The 24,299-nt window shown below is 39.6% G+C and overlaps 1 protein-coding gene across 1 annotated transcript in view; it reads left to right on the top strand.

Moving 5' to 3' along the window:
• Nucleotides 1–22,384, top strand: part of LOC135477684 (histone deacetylase 4-like) — a 73,055-nt gene extending 50,671 nt beyond the window's left edge. Inside the window, 18 exon segments of the mRNA XM_064757873.1 lie at nt 2,385–2,492; nt 3,230–3,356; nt 3,891–4,065; nt 5,314–5,476; nt 6,404–6,490; nt 7,404–7,674; nt 8,567–8,700; nt 9,590–9,707; nt 10,252–10,352; nt 11,046–11,099; nt 12,956–13,011; nt 13,579–13,666; nt 17,461–17,678; nt 18,033–18,151; nt 18,924–19,057; nt 20,600–20,684; nt 21,120–21,255; nt 21,600–22,384. Of these exon segments, the coding sequence (XP_064613943.1) occupies nt 2,385–2,492; nt 3,230–3,356; nt 3,891–4,065; nt 5,314–5,476; nt 6,404–6,490; nt 7,404–7,674; nt 8,567–8,700; nt 9,590–9,707; nt 10,252–10,352; nt 11,046–11,099; nt 12,956–13,011; nt 13,579–13,666; nt 17,461–17,678; nt 18,033–18,151; nt 18,924–19,057; nt 20,600–20,684; nt 21,120–21,255; nt 21,600–21,639 (2,214 nt within the window). The 3' untranslated portion in view covers nt 21,640–22,384.
• The last annotated feature ends 1,915 nt before the right edge of the window (nt 22,385–24,299 follow it).

The following is a 24,299-nucleotide window of genomic DNA, read 5'->3' as shown; positions in this document are numbered from 1 at the left end:
ATCATTTGGCAAATTGAGATGAGTTTGTGGTAAAAATACAATAGCTCAAGGCAGTGGTGGTTATAGTCTTCTGTGGGTCAACCGACCTTTGCTGCTGGTTTCGGCTAAACTTCTGCGTGTATGTCTGTACGGGTTCTTCACACGGCTGTTACTTTAAACAGGTTTATATATAACCTGATGAATCAGGATTAACGTAGATTTAACGTCTGCTGTCAATTCTGGAGCTTTTTATGGTCGCACAAACCAAAGCATATCTGCATTTTTAAATATAAAATCTACTTGTTGCAGGCATGGAAAAAGCACATGTAGACAAAGTTTAGGAAATTCAGTCTTCATGGCAGTTTTGACTGATTATAAAGTAGAATAAATTTGTAATTTAGGAGTAGATTTAATTTATTAGTGTAATCATGGACATTAGATTACAACACACTGCAAAGCTTGGAGATTCTTTGTTTTAAGATGCTCTACATGTATGTGTAGCCTTTATAATTTTTATCAGGGAGTAAAAATTGAGATTCTGCTGGCGTGCTTATCAAATCATTTTGGCGTTTGGGGATGCTAGTTAATTGTATAATAGGCTCTGAATGACCTAGGAGCCTCTCAACAATGCTGTCCCAGGTAGTTAAAGTCCTGCTCATGCTGTAGTCCTCGCTGGTCTTACATGTATGTGGGAAGGTCTGCCAGCAACCTGTCAGTGGCTGTGGGTTTCCCCTGGGCACTGCTTGGTTTCCTTCCGCCATAATGCACTGTCGTACAAGTGAAATATTCTCGAATACGGCATAAAACACCAATCAGATTAAAATAAAATGAATAGTAATCTCTGTCCTTACAAATTCTTGATTTTTCTTTGTGACCTAGTTGTAGCGTTAACTGATTTATAAACTTGATGTAAATGTACGCCCTCTCTCTAACCGACTATCCACATGTTTACTATATGTTTATTACATGTAATCATCCTTAAATGTGGTAAAAAGAAGAAAATTAAACAGGCGAAAGTCCTTGGGAAACCATTTTCTTCATGGTAGTGGAAACATCAGCTCTTGCTACATGTGTATTTTCCAAGACCAAAATTCAGTCCGTTTTGGCAGTGGTGGATTTGTGAGAGCATTTTTATATAGCTACGCAAGCCTGATAGTATATTGTACTAATGTCCTTGTTATAGACCTGATCTGAGTCAGTAAGGTCAGCTGTTTGTTTTTTTCTTTTTTTTCTTTCTGTATCTCTTCCTCTGTTAACATGGATAAAAACAGATGAATGCATAATTAGCTGAGTGTAGACCTTTTAAAAAGAATACATTTATAGTTTGTGTTTGACTCCAGGCATTATTTTCTATTAATTCATCACATCATGGCTTCCTTCCAAGGACAGGCAAAAGCTGTGGTTTTTGCTGTCTCTTTTCATAAATCATTTCCCTGTCATAAGGTCATTTATATAGATAAATATTGATTATTTTTATATGTACAGAGGTGAACATATATTTTAAACAGTGGATATAAAACTTGATAGATCTTGTTGGACTAGAGTTCAAGATCTTTTTCAGATTTAGAAATAAAGATTTTGATCAAAGTATACTGTATTTCACTGTTTGGTATGTAAAAAGCACTTCCAAAAAAACACAAAGATAAAATCAACTTAAAAGCATGCCAAAAATTGTGCTGAAAATTACTCTTTCATACAAGAAAAGGTTGAGGGATTAGGGTACCTAATTCTGAGAGGTCTGTTGATATTATAAAGGTGCATTGAGGTTTGTTTGAAGAGTGATATGATATTATAAAGGTGCATTGAGGTTTGTTTGAAGGGTGATATGATATTATAAAGGTGCAATGAGGTTTGTTTGAAGGGTGATGTGACATTATAGAGGTGCGTTGAGGTTTGTTTGAAGGGTGGTGTCCTACTGGAAAAAGGTATTTTTCAGCTTCGTAAGTGATAAGACATTTATTTGCGTTTAAAGATGTTATTTTGGGGGCAAAAATTTGTGTCATATACTTTAGATGAATCGGTCAGAATCAACCAAAATGTGTCAACTGATATATGCGAAACATCGGGTGAAATACATTGTCTGACCTAGATGAAGAAGTGTATGCGCTTGTCTAAACAGTACATGTATGTGTGTATTTTATTTATTTATTTGGTTGGTGTTTTATGCCGTACTCAAGAATATCTCAATTAAGCGACGGTGACCAGCAGTATGTGGTGGGAGGAAACCAGGCAGAGCCTGGAGGGAAACCCACGACCATCCACAGGTTGCTGGAAGACCTTCCCACATACCATGTGTATTTCAGTTGTTAAAGATGAAGATGAATGTGCCTGCTCCTGTCTGTTCTTTGGTACAGAAGTACCTGTGTATACCCAGTCTGCTAACCTACCCTTTTTGTGTGTTTCAGTTGTTCAAGGCTGGGTTGGGGTACCCCTGCCCAGAGCTGAGTCTCTACACCTCCCCCTCCATGCCCAATATCTCCTTGGGCAGACCACCTACTTCTGGCTCCTCTGTCGTAAGTATTTAGTTATGTTAGACTCCCACTAGTACTGGAGGTTGTGTCAGCAGAGTTGTAGGAATGTATGTGGCGATGTTACCCTGTAAAGAGGACATCACTGGTAGCAGAGTTGTAGGAATGTATGTGGCGATGTTACCCTCTATAGGGGACATCACTGGTAGCAGAGTTGTAGGAATGTATGTGGCGATGTTACCCTCTAAAGGGGACATCACTGGTAGCAGAGTTGTAGGAATGTATGTGGCGATGTTACCCTCTAAAGGGACATCACTGGTAGCAGAGTTGACGTTACTTTATGAAGAATTTTACGTCGTTGTCAAGGTATGAGCTTTTCTTGGACATGTATGGAGTTTAAGACAGCCTTTGATTGGAAACATGAGTACTGGATGCCACATTTCCTGGGGAAAATTTTAGTACACGTATGTACGCACAGGTACACATCTGTACGCACAGGTACATGTGTGTATGTACCAATACACTTCTGTACATACAGGTACACGTGTGTAGGCACAGGAAAATGTGTGTACGCACAGGTACACGTCTGTACATACAGCTAAACGTGTGTACACACAGGTAAACATGAACAGGTACAGGTGTGTATGTACCGGTACAGGTGTGTATGTACCGGTACACGTGTATAGGCACAGGTACACGTATTTCCTCAGGATGTGGAACCATTGGGATCAAACAAGTTCCAAACCTTCAATTTGACTTTCTATTACAACTTCCGATTTCAGAGTTCAAGTACGTCAAGTTCGGCTGCGTCAGATGCAGAGGTGCGGGCGCTAAATGCAGCGCGTCTTGGATTGCCCCTTACTGCTCACATGCTCCCTGCCACATTACCATACTACCCTGCTGTACAAGGTAAGTTGTCATGGTTACTTTACTAACCAGTGACAGGGCATGTTATGTCAGCACCAAGTTCTGCATCAGACAGCACTGAATGGGGAGGTGGCATATGTTTTTTAATCCCGTGGGGTGGCACTAGGGTCCAGCAAGACCTTGAACCAGTATTACATCAAAAATGGATAGTAGCACAATATCTAAAATGTTACAATGTTTCACTTTGTACTGTAGCGCCAAAGTGTCTTAGTTTGACGTCATCATACTGATCTGAAAAAAGAAACATTTGATGTCGTCATGCTTATCTGAAAAAGGAACATTTGAGATGTTAGTTAAATGACGTCAAGGCCCAGATTCCATTCCTTACACTGTTGTATGTTACAGTTGCTTTTATTGACTTATATTACGATAATGGTATATAATGAAACATTTCACTTATACAACTTTATCCAGCATTATAGTGGGAAGTAAGGAAGAATTAATGTGACAATGAACTGAAAATAATTATAGAATAAAGCAAATTAGAATTTGACATCCTTGTGAATTTTTCCTCAGTTCTGAATGGCGAGTACAACCCTCAGACGAGTCCAGCGTTTGTCTCAGCGCAGATGAAGGCGCTGGAGGAAGCCCGTCATGCGGGAAAGCTGCCGAGCTCTGCAGTGGTCGGCCCCTATTCCATTCCAGTCACAGGTATCACAGACTCCCAGGCTGCCCATGCCCGACTACACAGGTGAGCTGCATCTACAATGGTATAACATGAGTAGAGCTTTACAAAGACATGTTGATTGTGTTTACCATGGTGACACATATGGAAGACATGAGTGTAGATGTCAGTTGATTGTGACTACGAAGACGACACATATTGAAGACATAAGTGTAGATGTCAGTTGATTGTGACAACGAAGCAAACACATATTGAAGACATAAGTGTAGATTTCAGTTGAGTGTGACTGCGAAGACAACACATATTGAAGACATAAGTTGATTGTGACTACGCATATTGGAGATCTGGTCATGGGATACAGTTGATTGTACATGGTTACAATGATGACTTAATGGTGACCTTCAGTTGATAATAACGACAGTTGTACATGATGACTTGATCATGATGTTTACTTGATTGTAAATATATGACAACATATATTGATCACATGATCTTGGACTGTAGGTGACACGAACTACCGAGGCAGACTAGTGTCATCGTAGACTTAAATTGATTGTGACTACATGCTTTAAAACATGGTAAAGATAGTTTGCTATGGTACGTACATGTACAATCAGTTTAATCTGCTATAAACAATTAAAGACTGTCATTACCATGGCAACTTGTAATAAATGTATGCTGTCATGGGGGTTACAGTCAAGTGTCTTTTTGATTGCATTTTGAAACCATGCCCAGTGTTTTGGCCAAATGTCTAATGGACTCCTCAATGCTTGCTGCAGGTCAAATATGATTTCTGATGAATTTTCATCAACTGTCTTATCCAGGGGATTAAAACTCGATAGAGGAAGGGGAGGGAGCCATGTTTTTTTAGGGGGATGGAGGGTATTCTGAGAACATTGCATCGTGATTGAATTCATGTTTCCAATGTCCCATGCAATTGAAGTAGGGTGCAGGTGCATAAGATGTCTTTGGTTTATGATTTTTGATCAGTCTAATTTTTTGGAAAAGCTAATTTTTTAAAAAAGGAACTAAATCAGCTTGATTCTGTGTCTCTTAAATGTATGGTGTCAAAGCTGAGATCAGATTTGCTGTGTTTCACCTAAATGTTAGTTTTTCTCAAGGGATTCATTCACATTTTAGGGCCACTTAAGAGTGAATTTTCATTAATTTCTTGTTAGAGAATCTTTAGGTTGGCATCAAAAAGTATCATGTCATGGCCTTTATGTGTTCCGGAAAGGCGACATGCCAAACTGTAGGTGACAAAGGGTATGTCCAGTTCACCTATGTGAGTGGCTGTTGTTGTTGTTTTTCCAGACATCGCCCCCTGGGGCGTACCCAGTCAGCACCCTTACCTCTGGGGCACCCGCTGTTACAGTCACCGGGTTTACTCATACAACAACAACAACAGCAGCAGCAGCAACAGAAACAGCAGCAAGAGCAGATGATAAAAGAAAATCAGAAAATGTATCTAAAACAGGTGAGTGGCAGGAAATGCAAAATGTATATAAAACAGGTGAGTGGCTGGAGAAAAAAAAAAACGGGAACCCAGAACATGCAGGTGAGTGGCCGGAAACAGAAAATGTAACTAAGACAGGTGAGTGGCCAGAAACAAAAAATGTATCTAGAACAGGTGAGTGGCCGGAAACAGAAAATGTAACTAAGACAGGTGAGTGGCCAGAAACAAAAAATATATCTTGAATAGGTGAGTGGCCGGAAACAGAAAATGTATCTAAAACAGGTGGGTGACTGGAAACAGAAAATGTATTCTACAATGGGTAAGTGACCAGAAACAGAAAATGTATTTGGAAACGAGTGAGTGGAAACAGAAAATGTATTTAAAATGGGTGAGTGGTCAGAAACAGAAAATGTATCTAAAACAAGTGAGTGGAAACAGAAAATGTATCTAACATGGACGAGTGGCCGGGAACAAAAAAGTGATCTAAAACGAGTGAGTGGCTGGAAACAGAAAATGTATGTAAAACAGGTGAGATTAATACAGAAAACGGAAAGTAGATGCACATTTAGATTTGAAACTGAAACCTAGAGGAAAGTGACGAACAGTATTTGTATGTAGGTGTACAGATCTGAAGACCACTAACTCCTGAGCCATAAGGGCTTCATCTAATGTCCTTGTGATATAGACATGCAGCAGGCTGCCATTTTTGTATGACATCTAGATCACCAATCAAATAAATAAATATGTACATTTGCACAGTATATACGCATGCACCTACTTTCTTTAAATGATTGAAAGGAATGATGGGGGCTGGGTTTTAATGATGGGGGCTGGGGCTGTGATATTTTTTCAAACTACATGTTTGAAACATTGCATCTAGAACTTATTTTTTCCAGCTTTTCCATGATTTTAATACGAGTGCCTGATAATTTGTTTTCGTTGTTGTAGCAAATCCGACACACAGTGTTACAGAGAGCGACAAGTAAAACTCACATGGAGAATGTGGATGAAGAAACGGAGGCCAAATTAGCACAGGTGAGTCTCCAGCACAGAGAGTGACACAAACATGCAGACCAACAGCTAGACAAACATGCAGACCAACATCTGGACAAACACGCTGACAAACATTTGGACAAACACGCTGACAAACATGCAGACCAACATCTAGACAAACATGCAGACCAACATCTGGACAAACACGCTGACAAACATTTGGACAAACACGCTGACAAACATGCAGACCAACATCTGGACAAACACGCTGACAAACATTTGGACAAGCACGCTGACAAACATTTGGACAAACATGCAGACCATCACCTGGACAGACACGCAGACCAACATCTGGACAAACACGCTGACAAACATTTGGACAAGCACGCTGACAAACATTTGGACAAACATGCAGACCGACATAGGGACAAACATGCAGACCATCACCTGGACAGACACGCAGACCAACATCTGGACAAACACGTTGAACATCATCTGGACAAACATGTTGACCATCATCTGGACAAACACGCTGACCAACAACAAACTGACAAACAGCCAGATAAAACACGTGCACAAACTCGAGATGTGTCAAATTGTTTGTTGTCAACCAGCTTTGTGTCAAGATGAAAACTGCATCAATGGATGCAAAGCTAAGGATGCTAACCATCAAGCTTGTTACAGGAGATGTTTTGTCAACTGTTTTGAAGTTGGGTAGAAAGTGATACTTTTGGGGACATAATGATTATAAGTCATGTTTTTTTGTATGTTTTTTGAAGTTTTTATGTGGTCTGGACATGATGTTACTAGTGAATAAGTTCTGGACTCTTGAGGTTACCACTTCAAAACCCTGAGTTGTCAACCTTAACTTTCTGTGCTAGAATCGTGGGTATGCCCAGAGAAATCCAGTCCCGACAATAATACTACAATCCTTGCCATCCTTATTTCATGTCAGGAAATGAAAGAAACGCGGGAACAAGAATCAAGTGAGGTGGTGAGCGGGAAGGAAGACAAGATGGACGACGATCAGTCGAGTGACCTGGAGAAGCAGCAACACGAGAGGGAAGCATTCCTAGTACAACAGCGAGAAATACTGAAAATACGACAGAAAGGAACACATCACCACCGACCGTTGTCCCGCACACAGTCCAGCCCATTGGTTATGTTCTCTATCCCACCACAGCAGACGCAAGAGAGCAGTCCGGTCAGATACACCTTCACAACAGGTGAGTACAGGAGGAGAGGGGGGTACTACTTTACAGCAGTTGGGTGGGTATAGTGGGGTGCTACTTCACAACAGGTGGGTGGGTATGGGGGTACTGCTTCACAGTAGGTGGGTAGGTATGGGGGTACTACTTCACAGGTGGGTGGGTATGAGGGGAACTATTTCACAGCAGTTGAGTGGGTATGATGGGTACTACTTCACAGGAGATGGGTGGGTATGAGGGGTACTAGTTCATAGCAGGTGGGTGGGTATGGGGCTACTTATTCACAGTAGGTGGATGGGTATGGGGGTACTAGTTCACAGCAGGTGGGTGGGTATGGGGCAACTTGTTCACAGTAGGTGGGTGGGTATGGGGTACTACTTCACAGCAGGTGGGTGGGTATGGAGGGTACTACTTCACAGCAGGTGGGTGGATATGGGGGTACTACTTCACGGCAGGTGGGTAGGTATGGGGTACTAGCCTATAGCAGGTGGGTTGGTATGGGGTATGAGTTCATAGCTGGTGGGTGAGTATGGGGGTACTACTTCACAGCAGGTGGGTGGGTATTGTGGGGTACTAGTTCACAGCAGGTGGGTGGGTATAGTGGGGTACTACCTCACAGCAGATGAATTCTGTTGGTGATACCTATAAACCGAAATGTGAAAGAAAGATCATATTGACCTGATTTCCTCCAATTGACTCTGTACCGCAGATATGCGTATGTTTCACGAAGTTCACCATTGAACTTCAAGGGCTTTTATAACTACCATGGCCACCAATGCTATGGTAAATACATCACATGTAGTTTCGCGAAAGCAAACAGTGGTAAACTGTATGAATGGAATGATCATGGTTTTAACGTCGGTGAAATGCATGAAGAACTGAAGTGTTTGCGTGTTTGCGTTGTTTGCAGGGCTGGCGTATGATTCAATCATGCAGAAACATCAGTGCACATGTCTGAACAACACAAGTCATCCAGAACACGCTGGACGTTTACAGAGCATCTGGGCTCGACTTCAAGAAACAGAACTGGTCAACAGGTGTGAGGTGAGTTGTCCCCCTTGCTCTCCACTCTCTAGTAAGATAGTGCTGTGCCAGAGTTGAGAGATGTAAAGATTTCATGAGCACATTGATTTTCTCTACTGTTGATGTTGTAAATTTGTAAACCCATCCTTATGCAGCCAAAATATTTTAACCAGGCAAAAAAAAAAAAAAAACAGTGCAGAAATGTATAGTGTATCAAACAACCTAGAATGTGCTGAGACCAATCAGTGACTCCAGCAGACAGAAATTTATAGTGTATCAAACAACCTAGAATGTGCTGAGACCAATCAATGACTCCAGCAGACAGAAATTCATAGCAGATCTTGGGACCAGTATCTTGAAATGCTCATTCGTAACCTTTCACCAGTTTGCCGTTATCATTTTAATTTTGTGTCACATCTGATTTAAGGTCATATCTGGGAAAAGTGTAATGTAATTACTTTATTTGTCCAAAAATTTTGTCTCCTCATGTGCTATTTCCTGTGGCAAAAGTTAGATAGCTCATTTTCCTGCAGTTATTGCCCCAGTAGAGATACCTTGGAATTGGTGGTGGTGGTTTATCCCAGTCTCTCAATATCTGGTTTGAAAGAAATATTCTGGAATACAGCATAAAGCCTCAGTCAAATAAAATGCAAGAAGTAATAAGTTAAGAACTTTTTAATGAAGTTATTTATTTATTTATTTGATTGGTGTTTTACGCCGTACTCAAGAATATTTCACTTATACTATGGTGGCCAGAATTATGGTGGGAGGAAACCGGGCAGAGCCCAGGGGAAACCCACAACCATCCGCAGGTTGCTGGCAGACCTTCCCACTTACTGCAATGAAAGTTAATGTAATGGAGTCAGCTGCCAAAACTGTGTTCATATATATAATGATCTTTTGTTCTCAGCGAGTGAAATCTCGGAAAGCTACTTTAGAAGAGTTACAGTCATGTCACGGGGAGGCTTACTCGCTACTTTATGGGACAAATCCACTCCATAGACAGAAACTCGACTCAAAACTTTTAGGTAAGTGTTTTTTGATCGCCAAAGCGGCCACATGAAATGGCGCCCATGTTTCTGTGATGTCGTAAATAATGTCTTTGACCAAAGCAGACATATACTCCTAGTTATTGAGTGAAATATTCTTGAGTACAGTGCAAAACACCAATCAAATAAATAAATAAATAGTTTTTTTTTTGGCAGTTTTTGATGTGCCATACAAAGTGTTTAATGTAGGATAAAATAGTGACCTTTCCCTTTTTGTATATGTCACATGTCGAAAATACTGAAAGTTATTTTCTGTAAAATCATCAGAAAAGAAGAAAGATTACCTGAATTTAGAGTGTATTCTTTAACTGCCTTAACACTACTCGCTCACTCAAATGCTCACCCCTGCAAACGTCAGAAATAGATAAATCAATATGACTATAGTGTGATATCATATTGTGATGAGTATACAGAGACTGGCGTCATGTCATGTATAGTGTGCTGGCTTAATGACTATTTTACTAGGATATTGGGGGGGAGGGGGGTTGTCATTCACTAACTTTACTGTTGCTATTGGTTACAGAAGGCTTACCGATGAGGTTCTGCCTACTGCCGTGTGGTGGTGTCGGGGTGGATTCGGACACGGTCTGGAATGATTTCCACACTTCAAATGCTGCCCGGATGGTGAGAACCTGTTTGTCTCGTAAAGTTTGGATGGAAATGAGAAATTAGCAAATATCAAGTTAACTATCAAGTTTTATTCTTTGTGAATATAATTAAGACGTACAGCATGGAGAGAAAAAGCAGACATGCCGTGGGAGTGATGACAGTGTGATAGCTGGCAAATGCTCACATGTAACCTGTGAAATACGGCCTTTTGTCAGTCAGGTTTTATTCTAACCATTCATGTAAATGCATAAATAGTAGCGAATTACCCACTCCCTAGCACCATGGCTTAAACAGATGAAATTGTTAAAATGCAGGGAAGTCTTCCGTTTTTAATGTTTTCCTCATTATTTTGTAAGATTTGTGCACACTAACTCAATATCATGCAAAATATTTCTTTGTATAAATTTGACTTATCATGTTTCATGTTAATGCTTCTGTGGCATGTCTATATCATTTCCTTTTGTCCACCCGTTGACAGCTTTGCCTATGAATACTAATCGAATTAATTGGTCGTACGTGGGAAGGTCTGCCAGCAACCTGGGGATGGTCGTTGCTTTCCCCCGAGCGCTGCCCGGTTTCCACCCACCATAATGCTGGTCACCGTCGTATAAGTGAAATATCCTTGAGTACGGCGTAAAACCCCAGTCAAATAAATAAGTAAAATAAATAATCAAGTAAATAAAAATGTTTTTGTTTGTTTGTTTGCAGGCTGCGGGCTGTGTAATTGAACTGTCGATGAGGGTAGCCATGGGAGAGCTGAAGGTAAGAGCAGCCCTGTTCATTCCAGGTGTAATTAACACTCTGAGAGAGCACTAACATGTGTTGAAACAATCCACTGTCAAAAAAAGAGTGTGAGTGAGTGAGTGAGTGAGTGAGTGAGTGTTTGGGGGTTAACGTCGTGCTTAACGATTTTCAGAAGGAATCCTTAGAGTGCATGTAATGTGCCTCCTTGTAGCGGGATGGATTTCCACCGCTCTTTTATCTATTGCTGCTTCACTGAGAGGACTTATCGATGGTAAGTGAGCTGCCCCGCCCAAGCCATTATACTGATATGGGTCAACCAGTCGTTGCACTATCCCCTTCATGCTAAACGCCAAGAAGAGGAAGTTACAACTTCCTCTTTTAAGGTCTTAGATGTGACTTGACCCAGGATTGATCCTGGATCTACCGCTGTCAAAGAAATGACAATACCATACTGTATTTCTGCTAAGGTTTAGCCTGTTAAAATGCACCTCCAGAAGCCCACAAAGGCCCATAATACATTTGATGCTTACACTTCAGTTTTTTCTGATAACAAATGGATCAAGCTTAACAAAAAAATCTTGTGGCTCTATTATGGTGGATGAATACACCAGAATCAAGCAAAGCTTCTGCAGTCACCTTCAGAAAGCTAAACATGTACAGATATGGGATCCCACAAGAAGTTTGAAGAGGATAAATTTTTGTCTATGATGTTGCATAAGGGATATATTGCAGCTGGAGTAAGAAACATCACTCACATTGAGACAACATTAAGCACCACCGTTGTTATCAACTTTGATCATTGCGTTGCACGTTATCTCTGTTACCTGAACACGCAGCTGTTCCCGCTTATCGGCCGAGCCTTGGTGTGACATTTAATCATACATGTGTCGGGGCACAAGTGACAAGACATCATGTTTCACGTTGTTTTAAAAAGGCGGATTCCGTGGCCTCGAAAGAATTCCATATAAAAAATTGTTTTATTGAAATAACATGAACATCAGAAAAAATGACTGAGGGTGGAGGTCTGTTTCCACTCCTTTTCCTGAATAACTCAGGTTAAATTATTAGTTGTTTTTGCTATTGTCAGTGGTTTCTTTTCCATTATCACTATCAACATCATCTCTGTGTTCGTCATCTCCTATTATCATGACTTTAATGTCATTAGCATTACTAGCACCATCATTAGCATTACTAGCACCATCCTTAGCATTACTAGCACCATCATTAGCATTCCTGACATTATTATCATCACCTGCACTACCGTTCTTTTCATTGCTACTTAAACTGTCCTTACAAACATCATAATTGGGACCATCACTATCATCTTCAGGACCACCTACCTGGCATTTTTATTGTAAGTTGCAACATAATCATCAACACCTTGACCACTAACTTCACTGTTATAGCCATTATCATCTTCATTACCTTCATCAGCTTCTTAAGCTTCATCACAGCCACTGTCATCATAATTGCCAACATCCTTATCATCATATCAATGCATGTTTTTTACCATGAACGTCATTAGCGTCATCACCACAAGTCATCATCATCGTCGTCGTCGTCATCACCATCATCATATAATGATAATATCTTTCAAAGAAACTGTTCTTCCTCAAGGCCTTCACAAAGAAAACAGTATATAGGAAACTTGTACCTCAGAGTCCAATCAAAAAATACATCAGTATATATAAACAATGTAAAGCATCGTGCAGTTTGAAAAGTGAAGCTACTTACATTCAGCCATGCAAAAAGCAACAACGCAATCAGTAGTGCTGTCCCCGCAACTGTCCCAACCCCTGAGAGGTAGGGTAGCAGGAGACGGCCCATTACCGACCCCTTCATCACATGATGACAGGTTACTGTGTCTGTTACAGAATGGCATGGCGTTAGTACGACCCCCAGGCCACCACGCTGAGGCCCAACAAGCTATGTAAGTACACAGTGTGACTGGTCACCAAACACCCAGTGCTTGGCACTACCCCTATGTAGTGGTGAAGATAACCCATAAAGGATAAGTAGTCAATGAAGTGATCACAATGCTCAGGAAAATCAGCTGCATCCGGTACAGAGATTATACTGGAAATATTTTGACAGCATAAATCCAACAGAATTTTTGCTATTATTGTACAATAGCTGAAATAAATACCTTGCCTAAATATCAGCCTCATCTGGGCTTGAGTGACATTTTCAAAATTTAGAATCATTTCTAGACTATTGATATTGCAGGTAGAAATCTGATCATTTCTGAAAGGTAATTGATTTATTATTGGTAAATAATAAAAAAATGAGTTGATTGGCGAATAGGAATTTTTTGGCCAAAAATAACCTCTTTAATGATAGAGTATAATAAAGTTCATTGTTTTCCCCAAATTTTACCGGTATTTTTGAAGTTGTAAGAAATATTTTGGATGATTTTTCTTTCTTATTTTACAATTTTCTTTTGTTTAGATGTTATTCTTGGTTGTTTGTATATAAGGTTTTATTTGTTGTGTTTCAGGGGTTTTTGTTATTTTAATTCCATTGCGATAGCTGCTAAACAGCTGCGACTTCAACTTAAACTGCAGAAAGTACTTATTGTAGACTGGGTAAGTAAGTGTTCATCTGTTGGGATAGCTGCTAAACAGCTGCGACTTCAACTTAAACTGCAGAAAGTTCTTATTGTAGATTGGGTAAATAAGTGTTCATCTGTTGGGATAGCTGCTAAACAACTGCGACTTCAACTTAAACTGCGGAAAGTCATTATTGTAGACTGGGTGAGTAAGTGTTCATCTGTTGGGATAGCTGCTAAACAGCTTTGACTTCAACTTAAAGTGCAGAAAGTCATTATTGTAGACTGTTTAAGTAAGTGTTCACCTGCGACAGTGATCACAAAGCGATCTTAACAGACTTAAAGTCGAAAACTTCAATCATTAAATTTTGTACCCTAATTCTCCTAATTTTTGAGACAGAAATTAATACTGCTGGAAGCAGAATATTACATTTCTTTTCCAGCTTTTTGGAAAACTAAAGATATGAGTATGTTGTTCATAAATGGTCTAACCATGTGAGAAAAAAAGGAAATAAATTTTCCTGCTACACTTACGTGTATACTGGCTAAAAAGAGCAAACCAGGCCCCCCAAAAATTAGACAAAATGGGGTATGTTCCTTTCTGTTATTTTAGCTGAAATTTGTTGTGCAATATCTTACCCACAATTTACATTGTCAAGCAAAATTTTGACCTTGTAACATAGGAAATAACAATTTTAGGAACTGTTCAGCCAGACAGGTGTGGATTGCCTGTCTTTTGTTCATGAAGACCTCTGTAGAAGATAGAAAATAGAAGACAGTTTTCAACATGAGCGGAAGCCTAAAAAAAAAAATTAGAAGAACTAACAGGATTAAGGTGATAAAAAATTAAGTACCCTAATTCCTCAGCCTTTTGCATATGAAAGAGCAAGTTCCAGTGCAATTTATCCACATTTTTATGCTATAGGGAAAAGTACATCCGTTGGATTGACCAGTGTCCAGATTTCACAAGAAGTACAATTTTATCAGTCAACACAGAATAATGCCTTCAGAATATGCTTGAATTTCAAATGTGCAAAAAGGTTGAAGAATTTCATTATCCTAGAGATTAATATATCTGCTATAATATTTGCATTTATATCACATGTTTTCAAGCAATATTAGCAAAATCAGTAAATAAGCAAGTTGTCATAGTTACACTTGTCGTAAATGTACACCTTGATTCTAGTGGATTTGATCATGGAGTATGTTAGAATTGTTTTGAGGAACAAGTCACTGAGGAACAGGCTAAGGCTCATATTTATCAGGCATCCTAAGAAAAATTATAACAGCTAAAATTTAAAGATTTTGCTCTAGGAACTTTGTACATTAGGAAATTTGTACACTATGAAATTTGTACACTGGTTCTTTACTGCAGAACATCATACCAACTAAAATTTGAGCACTTTGCTGTTTTGAGTTTGGCTTTTTAAGCTCATGCAATTTATGGCCTAAGTCTCAGCTTACTTGATAAATACAAGCCCAGGACTGCAGTGGGTTAGGGCACAGGGTGGAACATGGGCAGGGGCTGGTGGGGTAAGGCATACACACCATGGTGAGGAGCTATAGCTGGTGTCTATGTGTGCTTTCTGCTGTCCCCCAGGGACTGTATGGTTAGGGGGAGCCCTGTTCAGATTACATCAGCTTAGAACCAACTCTTTGATATGAAACAACTCTACAAGCTAGGCTGTGATGTAGATGAGTTGATGATCATGTGATGACCATGCGCTTGTCATGTGATCTGGAGAATTTTGTTTGACCTTGACCTAGAAGTTGAACTTGATAAGGATGTCTGCATCTTAAGGAATGGACTCTTTGGCTCCTGCCACAAGATTAGAGAGAAAGATTTCATTAAAAGAGATTGTATAGTTCTGTTGAAGGAATTGTTGAACATTTGTCATTTGACATCAGCGTAAACAGCAGTGTTAGGAATGTCTTGTCTGATGAAGATAACTGTTGGACCGGGATGGTGTAATAACTAATTTACATGTCCACATACTTGTTTCCTTGTTAGTAACCAATATCGCCATAGATACTGGGTACCCTGTATCTTACTGCACACACCTGTGTTTTGGTACGATATGGAGGTCACTGACTCCCTGACTGGATCCAACATCCTGCTCAGAGAGGAATACTAGTGGCTCAAAGCAGAAAGCGACTTCTGTATATATTCAATATGCAAGATAACACCAAAGGCTACATAAGAATATATACATATACACACACACATTGGTAATGTGTTTTTGTAAGATACAAAAACTTAAACTGAAAAGGTGAAGGGCAGGTACAAAATGAGAGGTAAGTGGGGTGGGGTGGGGTGAGAGAAAGGGTTTATCTCAGGTCACACCAATCTTCTCTCCCCTCCAGGTTGTTTATGTAACCTAGTTTGCAGGGAGCAGCCAGTCTATTTCTGTTGCCCTCCCCACTAACTGTAGCTCTACTCAGCTTTGATAAACAGGGCTACTTCTGGCTCCCTATCAAGACCGGCTAAGATAGTCTGTGGCTAGGACCAAGTTTTCTTTTCTTGGAATTCCAACTCGGGATCTGTGTTTAGACCTGGCAGCCTAAATAGAGAATGCGTGTATGCTCTATGAATGAGGGGCTAGAAGGTGAAAGAGGCTCATTAAGACCAGGGGTGGGCCACAGGGGGCTTATTTGGGGGCAAGAGGTTAAGGGGGCTATCCACAGTAGTGGGTGTGTGGGAGGCTTTTTAGTCAGCCTGAATAGCTACATGTTCCTGGAAAGTGGAAATTAATATAGGTTATTGTAAGGTATGAATGGATCGGGAGGACTGGACCATGTACTTATGGTACCTCCTGTACCATAAAGATTGTAAAATTACAGTAAAACACAGTAGGACTTTAGGAACACGTGGAATATAAACAAAATTGTTCTCTGTAATAAATGGTGGTAGCTTGTTATGTACAGGTAAATAAATACTTCACCTCAGTTGGTTAGTAGTGACATCTGCATAGCCAGTAGCAGGAAGTGACACCTGCATAGCCAGTAGCAGGAAGTGACTGTTAGTGTTGGCTGTTCTTGCACATGGAACCGTCCATAAACCGACATTGTGTCAAAACCGACCATTTCTCTCAGAACCAAACATGGTCAGTTTACTGTAAATTCTTTGACTCCACTTACGATTTACAAGACACAAAAATCTTGTGGATATAAGTCGGAAAACTTCAGCACTCTAGGGTTTTTCACGCATTGTTTTACATCTAGTACCAGTAATTGTATCCCTGACTCTGACGGGTTTTACGTCTGGAGTCAGTGTACCATGACTGTGTCTTCACAGTGTCATGTCTGATGTTGCTGTACAGTGATTCTGCCAGGTGTCGTGTTTGGTGTTGGAATACACTGTGACTGTGTCTGGTGTCAGTATAGTGTGACTGTCTGGTGTCATGTCTGGTGTCACTATACAGTAAATATGTCTGGTGTTGTGTTTGGTGTCTCTATACAGTGACTATTTTGGGTGTCACTTATGTCTTTTGTCCTCGACATGTTATTTCAGTTAGAAAGCACAAGGATATGTAAACATCATGCTTGGCAACATTTAACCCAAGGACAGGATTATTTACCTTTATTGTCAGTTTAAACCTTAAGATCGAAACAACATATCCCTCAATAATTAACTCCTTCACCTGTCCAGGGTCAGGATACAGTTATCTGCTATGGAGTTTTTCTGGGTGTTATGTCTACTGTTGCTAACTCTAGGAATGGGTATAAATTACACACATGTACACCACATGGGAAAGGTGCTAAATAAATGAATACATACGTAACTAATTAATTGTTTTGAACTGTTTGTGATATGCTGATTTTTTATGACAGGATGTCCATCACGGCAATGCGACGCAACAAATGTTTTACGACGACCCCAATGTACTTTACATCTCAATACATCGCCATGACAACGGAAACTTTTTCCCTGGGACGGGTGCGCCGGAGGAGTGTGGAGCAGGAGATGGCGTGGGCTTCAATGTCAACATTGCTTTTGGGGGCAATCTCAGCCCTCCCATGGGAGACGGCGATTACCTGGCTGCTTTCAGGTAAGTCCCACACCGAGGTATGGTTAGACCATGATGATTCAGTCAGTACATTCAGGTGAGAGTTCAAATCCAGCCAGGGAAGAGAGTTCTAATCAAGCTAGGGAAAAGATTGTGAAGGGTGGTTTATTTCAGTTTTTTTTTTTTAACATCCTGAGAATTTCAAAACTTGTTTATCTGTATATAGATCTACATTATTCGTCCAATTTCTAATTTAAATATCAAAAAAAAAAGAGTGTGCCAATCTTCTGATGAAACGAACTGTTTTGAATGGCCTCTAGGCCTCTCAATAAGTGCAGATTTCAAATATCAGAGCCTGAAAGACATATAATCTTAAAATTCCATTTGTTTTCACAGGACGGTGGTGATGCCGATAGCCCGAGAATTCAACCCTGACATTGTTTTAGTGTCGGCAGGATTTGACGCTGCCTGTGGCCATGAGGCACCACTAGGGGGCTACCTTATCTCCCCTGCGTGTGAGTTACTCAAATGTTTCACTTCGTTACAATCACAAGTTATCGTGGAGCATTAGGAAAAGAAGTAATATTACTGAGCAGGGCTGTATAAATGGCCTTATATAGACCCCCTATCCTGGACTGATTTAACCACAAATTTACCACTACTGTAGTTGAAGTTTTGGCATATTAGAGAAATTGTATTGACCTCCACAGGGTATTTTGTAATTTATTTTTTAAAAGTGCAAATGTCTCCTCTACATTTTAGTTTTCAAAATCTTTTGAATAATATTTACAAATCACATCTCACTGTTGTCTCCTTCACCCATAAAACTGTTTGCATTGTGTGAGTGAAAAAGTCTTTGATTTGGCAACAAATTTGATATGGCAACGTTAAGAAACAATTCATTTTTTGATTTGTTTGATTGGTGGTTTACGTCCGTACTCACGACAGCAGCCAGCATTATGATGGAAGGAAATCGGGCAGAACTTGGGGGGAACCCACGACCATCTGCAAATTTAAGCAATAATTAAATAGATAAATAAATAAAACATCTGCATGTGAAAAAAAGGGCATTTCTTGGACACATCCTAAACATAAGCTTGAAATATTTTGTGGTGAAGCACAGCATATTTAAAATAGTTTCAGGAATTTTTGGAAGGTTTTTCACAGCAATCTTTGTAAAGACTTATGCTGTCTTTGAGTCACATGCGTGTATAGATTATCATATACCAGGCGCATATTTTGTACCCACTTAACCGTTTAAACTGATTTCTTCTGATATGGTTACAGGCTTTGGTCACATGACCTGCGAGCTAATGTCGTTGGCGGGAGGCAAGGTAGTCCTGGCACTAGAGGGCGGGTATGACCTCCGGTCAATCTGCGATGCGTCAGAGTACTGCATCATGGCACTCTTAGGGGAAGATGTAAGTAGTGCTGGGCGATGTGTATTGCCTGATTCAAATCAAGTCACCAGTGGTAAAGACACAAAACCTGTTGCTTTATTCACACCTTGCTCTGCAGAATGTTCAAGACAGGGTAAAACCAGGTTATTCAATCTGGAAGTTGTAAAAGGGTTTAAATAAGATTTTAGGAAAGTCTCTTGTCAGTGGTTTTAGACAAAGGGTGGTAGACAATGGACTGTCAGCATATGACGACAGTTATATCCTCTTTTTTTTTTTTTTTTTTTTTTTTTTTTTTTTTTTTTTCTCTCCACCCACCATAATGCTGGCCGCCGTCGTATAAGTGAAATATTCTTGAGTACGGCGTAAAACACCAATCAAAAAAAAAAAAAAAAAAAAAAAAAAAAATCTTTTTTTCTCATTTTCTATCGGCAGCCAGTACAGAATTCTGGTTTTTACATAATTTTGACTTTTTGGTCAAAATGTAAAACCATACGTTGGACCCTGGCACGAAGATTTGTTTGTGTTTACAAATTTCTCTCAGTTATTTCAATCTGATCTGAGTTAGTTACAATCCGTACCGTATGAAGGATTGTGTTTAATGAACAACCTGTGGAAACTCTGAATATGAAACTGATCTTATATAGCCTACTGATTTACATATCAGTTTGTGTAGGAATTGATTTACAAACCAGTTTGTGTAGGAACTGATTTACATACCAATTTTTGTAGGGACTAATTTACATATTAATTTATGTAGGAACTGATTTACGTAGCAGTTTGTGTAGGAACTGATTTACATACCAGTTTGTGTAGGAACTGATTTACATACCAGTTTGTGTAGGAACTGATTTACGTATTAGTTTGTGTAGGAACTGATGTACGTACCAGTTTGTGTAGGAACTGATTTACAAACCAGTTTGTGTAGGAACAGATTTACATACCAATTTGTGTAGGAACTGATTTATGTACCAGTTTGTGTAGGAACTGATTTATGTACCAGTTCGTGCAGGAACTGATTACGTACCAGTTTATGTAGGAACTGATTTACAAACCAGTTTGTGTAGGAACTGATTTATGTACCAGTTTGTGTAGGAACTGATTTATGTACCAGTTTGTGTAGGAACTGATTTATGTACCAGTTCGTGCAGGAACTGATTTATGTACCAGTTTGTGTAGGAACTGATGTATGTACCAGTTTGTGTAGGAACTGATTTACAAACCAGTTTGTGTAGGAACAGATTTACATACCAATTTGTGTAGGAACTGATTTATGTACCAGTTTGTGTAGGAACTGATTTATGTACCAGTTTGTGTAGGAACTGATTTATGTACCAGTTCGTGCAGGAACTGATTTATGTACCAGTTTGTGCAGGAACTGATTTATGTACCAGTTTGTGTAGGAACTGATTACGTACCAGTTTGTGTAGGAACTGATTACGTACCAGTTTATGTGGGAACTAATTAACTGACCAATTTGTGTAGGAACCAATTTTTAGAAATGCATATGTTTAAAGTATACTCATCTATAGGAGTATGACATGTGATACTGTACTTGTTTTCCAGTTGCCTCCCCTGAAGCAGGAAGAGTTATGTAGAAGACCGTGTGAACCAGCACGGGAGACTCTTGACGAAGTCATGAAAATACAAGGTACATGTTAGTTTCTGTGTGAGTTAGAATCACAATGAAATAAATACAACCAAACTGAACAGGAAAAAAAAAAAATGGTGGAAATTAGACAGGGTGTGCTGTCACTAACGGATTGTGTTCAGTACAGTTTTTAACATGTGCACTATGTATAACAACCCAAATCAATTTTGTGCTTTGTCTATTTTCATAACGACCATCTGGTGATAAGAACAGGCATTAATTAAATATATGGTTGGTAGTTGTAGATGGCTTTCTTCCCCACTAATAATGCCATATGTGTCTTTATGTTACATATGGTGACGTTTGTCAGTGACTTGCCAGAAGCCAGTGGTCTTACCCTGGGCACTCCAGTTTGGCTTCAGTCATAGAAATGAATCAAAGTACAGGTGCAAAGCTGATGTGTCGCTAGATCTCTTATTGGTTGTTGTGTTGCAGCTCCCCATTGGCCTTGCCTTAAGAGATACGCGGGCACGATCCAGTACTCTCTAATGGAAGCTCAGAAGAGAGAGGTCGAAGAGGCTGACACTGTGACGGCATTGGCCTCACTGTCAATGGTTACAGGCAAAGGGAGGTAAGTCATGTACTGTTGGCATATGACAGCTATCTCCCTCATTTCTTATTTCCTTGAGTGTCAAAGTTTATGAATTGTTTGACAGCTCTATGGGTCATTGTCACAATATTTTCTTCCATGTTTTTTTTTTACTCATTCTAATTCACTTAAGACTGACTTGTTGAGGGCTTCAGAATAAGAAATTTCAAAGGTTGTCATAGGGAAATCTTGATTTGTTTGGTATGAGTGAACAAAATATCAAGCAAGTTAATTGGAACTCCAGAGAAAAGGAAAAGTATATGTAAGTAAATGAATAAGTCTTGTTAATTTATAAAATCAAAACTTCATTTTGTTTTTTGTTTTAGCATGTCACCCGAATCTGAACCAATGGAAGAAGAAGCGTAAACGAGAAACCTTGGACGCGTTAGTTGTTAGCCCATGCGTTACCATGGAGAACTTGTGTTGTCATGACGCCCCCACCCTAGGCACTTTGTTGTATCGTGGACTCTCTAAACCCGGTGTAACGCTTCGTCCCTCAGAGACCACCATCCACTCACTTGTCACGGGAAGCACGGCCATGGCTCTGATTGGACGAAAAGAACGTGAAGGAGTGATTGAGAGTTACGTTATTCGTGATGAGAGAGCAGAATTGTGATGGATTTTTATGGATTTTGTCAAAACGACAAGGCAACACAGATGGCCTTGAGCTGTCATAATCAGATGGTCGCCAGTTGTGATGATTGACCTTTTCTTTGGATTTAGGATGGATGTGGCAGTACAGACATGACGGAAGTTCTGTTCAGGTAGTACGTGACACGTGGAATCATTGTTAGCATCGGAAATTTAGTGCTGTGCACACGCGTGTTTATCATGAGGTCTTGGTACAGAATCAGCATTGTGAGAGCAAGTGCTTTAGCCTTGCTGTGCGAGGTCCACAAGAAGATATGTCACCCCTCATGGATTTTTTGCGCGTTTCAACCTTCTACCTGGCAACCAGAGACATGCCGAACGGCTGTGCGGTGCCTAGGATATCTGCGCACACAACCATCAACTTTGTGAATGGTGAAATATGTGCAGGAGACCACTCGTCAACATCTACTGTCATTTTTGCAATGCCAGATAACCAGTCCGCATTTTGACTCTGTTAGGACAACACACACACACACGCACACACAAACACACACACACACACACACCCCTCCCCCAGCTCTCGTGGATCATCAGTGCTGCTTATTCGTTGCTGTGAAGTGATTGTGATATTTTCTTGGGCAGGTCGGGCGATATTTATGTGTACTACAGACGCCACAACAACAACTGTGGGTTTACTTTCATGTTGCGTTATAAGAAGAGAAAAATGCATTGGATTTACCTGAAAGTGTGTGGACTTCAACGTACAGCATATTGTTTGATATGTACCTGGATTTCAGAAATATTGTGAACACCACAGAAAAGGAACTGTGTGACCTTTGATCATTGGCAGCCTTTTTTTTGTTTTTTTTTCTTCCTTTTTGGCCGAAAACGGAGTGACCAGAATCTGGCATGGTATTGTTGTGCTATGTTTTTTTTTTTTTTTTTTTTTTTTTGGCCATTGTACAGTGAGATCCGTGTTTGTTCCTGTCACAAATGTGCTTGTAAAGATTTGTTATTTGTTCTGGTTTGTGCCATTGTCCATCATATCATATCGCCATGACAAGGTATCGTTAGACATTTGACATCGTGACATAACTGATTTTGTTGTCATGTCCGATATTTAGGGTGCGTTTTGTACAGCATGTACATGTAGTCTGTGTGCCCACTTTGTTGACATTGTTCTGTTGTTACTTGTACAGAAGTTACAAGTAGTGGACTAGATCAGCATCTGTTGTACATGTACAGTTTGAGGAGCTACAAAAGATCTGCTTGAAACTGTTTGGCTTGCACAAAAGACATTTTCCTTCCAGCCGAATCAGAGAATGGAGAAATGAATCTTGTTGGTTACCCAAAGGATGGAATAATGGGAGTTGAAGTCTTCATGATAACCTGATAGCTGGTGTTTCAGGGAAAGGCTTCTCATTGGCTGGTTTCAATTTGGTGCGATTCTGTATGAAAGACTCCACAAATTTGTCACAAAGATGGTTTTAAACTGAAATTCCTGTACATAACGTGAGACTGGACTTGCTGACAGATTGCTAAGAAATGACCCCCTTCACCCTTCCCAGATTTGTTGTTTGTATATAGAGGTAGCAATCCATCAATGTACTCCCCAGTGAATTTCATGTTTTATTATTATTATTATTATTATTACTATTATAATAATTATTATAAAGCGTATCGGACAGTACGCTGTTGTTATTGTTCGATGCTATTGGTTGGAACAGAAAAGTGAAAAGGACTTTTATTTTTTTGCTTAAAGGCGGCTGAAAACAGCGAGATTGTTGTAGATAGTATGGTGACATTGATACTAGCGAAAATCGATTTTAAATATCTAGTCAACTTGTATTCGTGTACCCAGTGGCCCAGATGCGTCATTTATATCCCCTCACCTCTCATTTTCCATAGTGACCATCCCTGCTACAAACCCATATCTATATATATATACATGTATATATATATATATATATATATATATATATATATATATATATATATATATATATACACATATATATATGTGTGTGTATATATATATATATACATATATATATATATGTATGTATGTATATGTACATCATGTACCCCATGTAGATATATGTTGATCTAATGAATATATGAATATTTGTCCATTGTTTATATTTGTGCCAGGCAAGTCTATAATGTGCCCAACAAAACTGTAATGTGCCCAAACCCCTCCTGTGGAAAATTTTAAGAATGGCCTTGTATATGTATACTTACACACGTGTAGTTGTTTTTTGTCTTTTTTTTTTCTGTGTCCAGGATAAATCAGTGGTTTTGTACTCTGTGTACAAAAAAAAAAGACAAAACGTAAAAAGAGTACCCTCCGTTTGAGTATGTACTTATTCCGTGTAATCCCTGTAACTCGCATTGTTTTCTGTCAGCGATGCTTCTCACTGGTGAGGTGTATCAGT

This window comes from Liolophura sinensis, chromosome 11 (assembly GCF_032854445.1).
Source record: "Liolophura sinensis isolate JHLJ2023 chromosome 11, CUHK_Ljap_v2, whole genome shotgun sequence".
NCBI classification, from domain to species: domain Eukaryota; kingdom Metazoa; phylum Mollusca; class Polyplacophora; order Chitonida; family Chitonidae; genus Liolophura; species Liolophura sinensis.
Note: the sequence above shows the minus strand (reverse complement) of the source record. Positions and strands in the feature narration are given on the sequence as shown.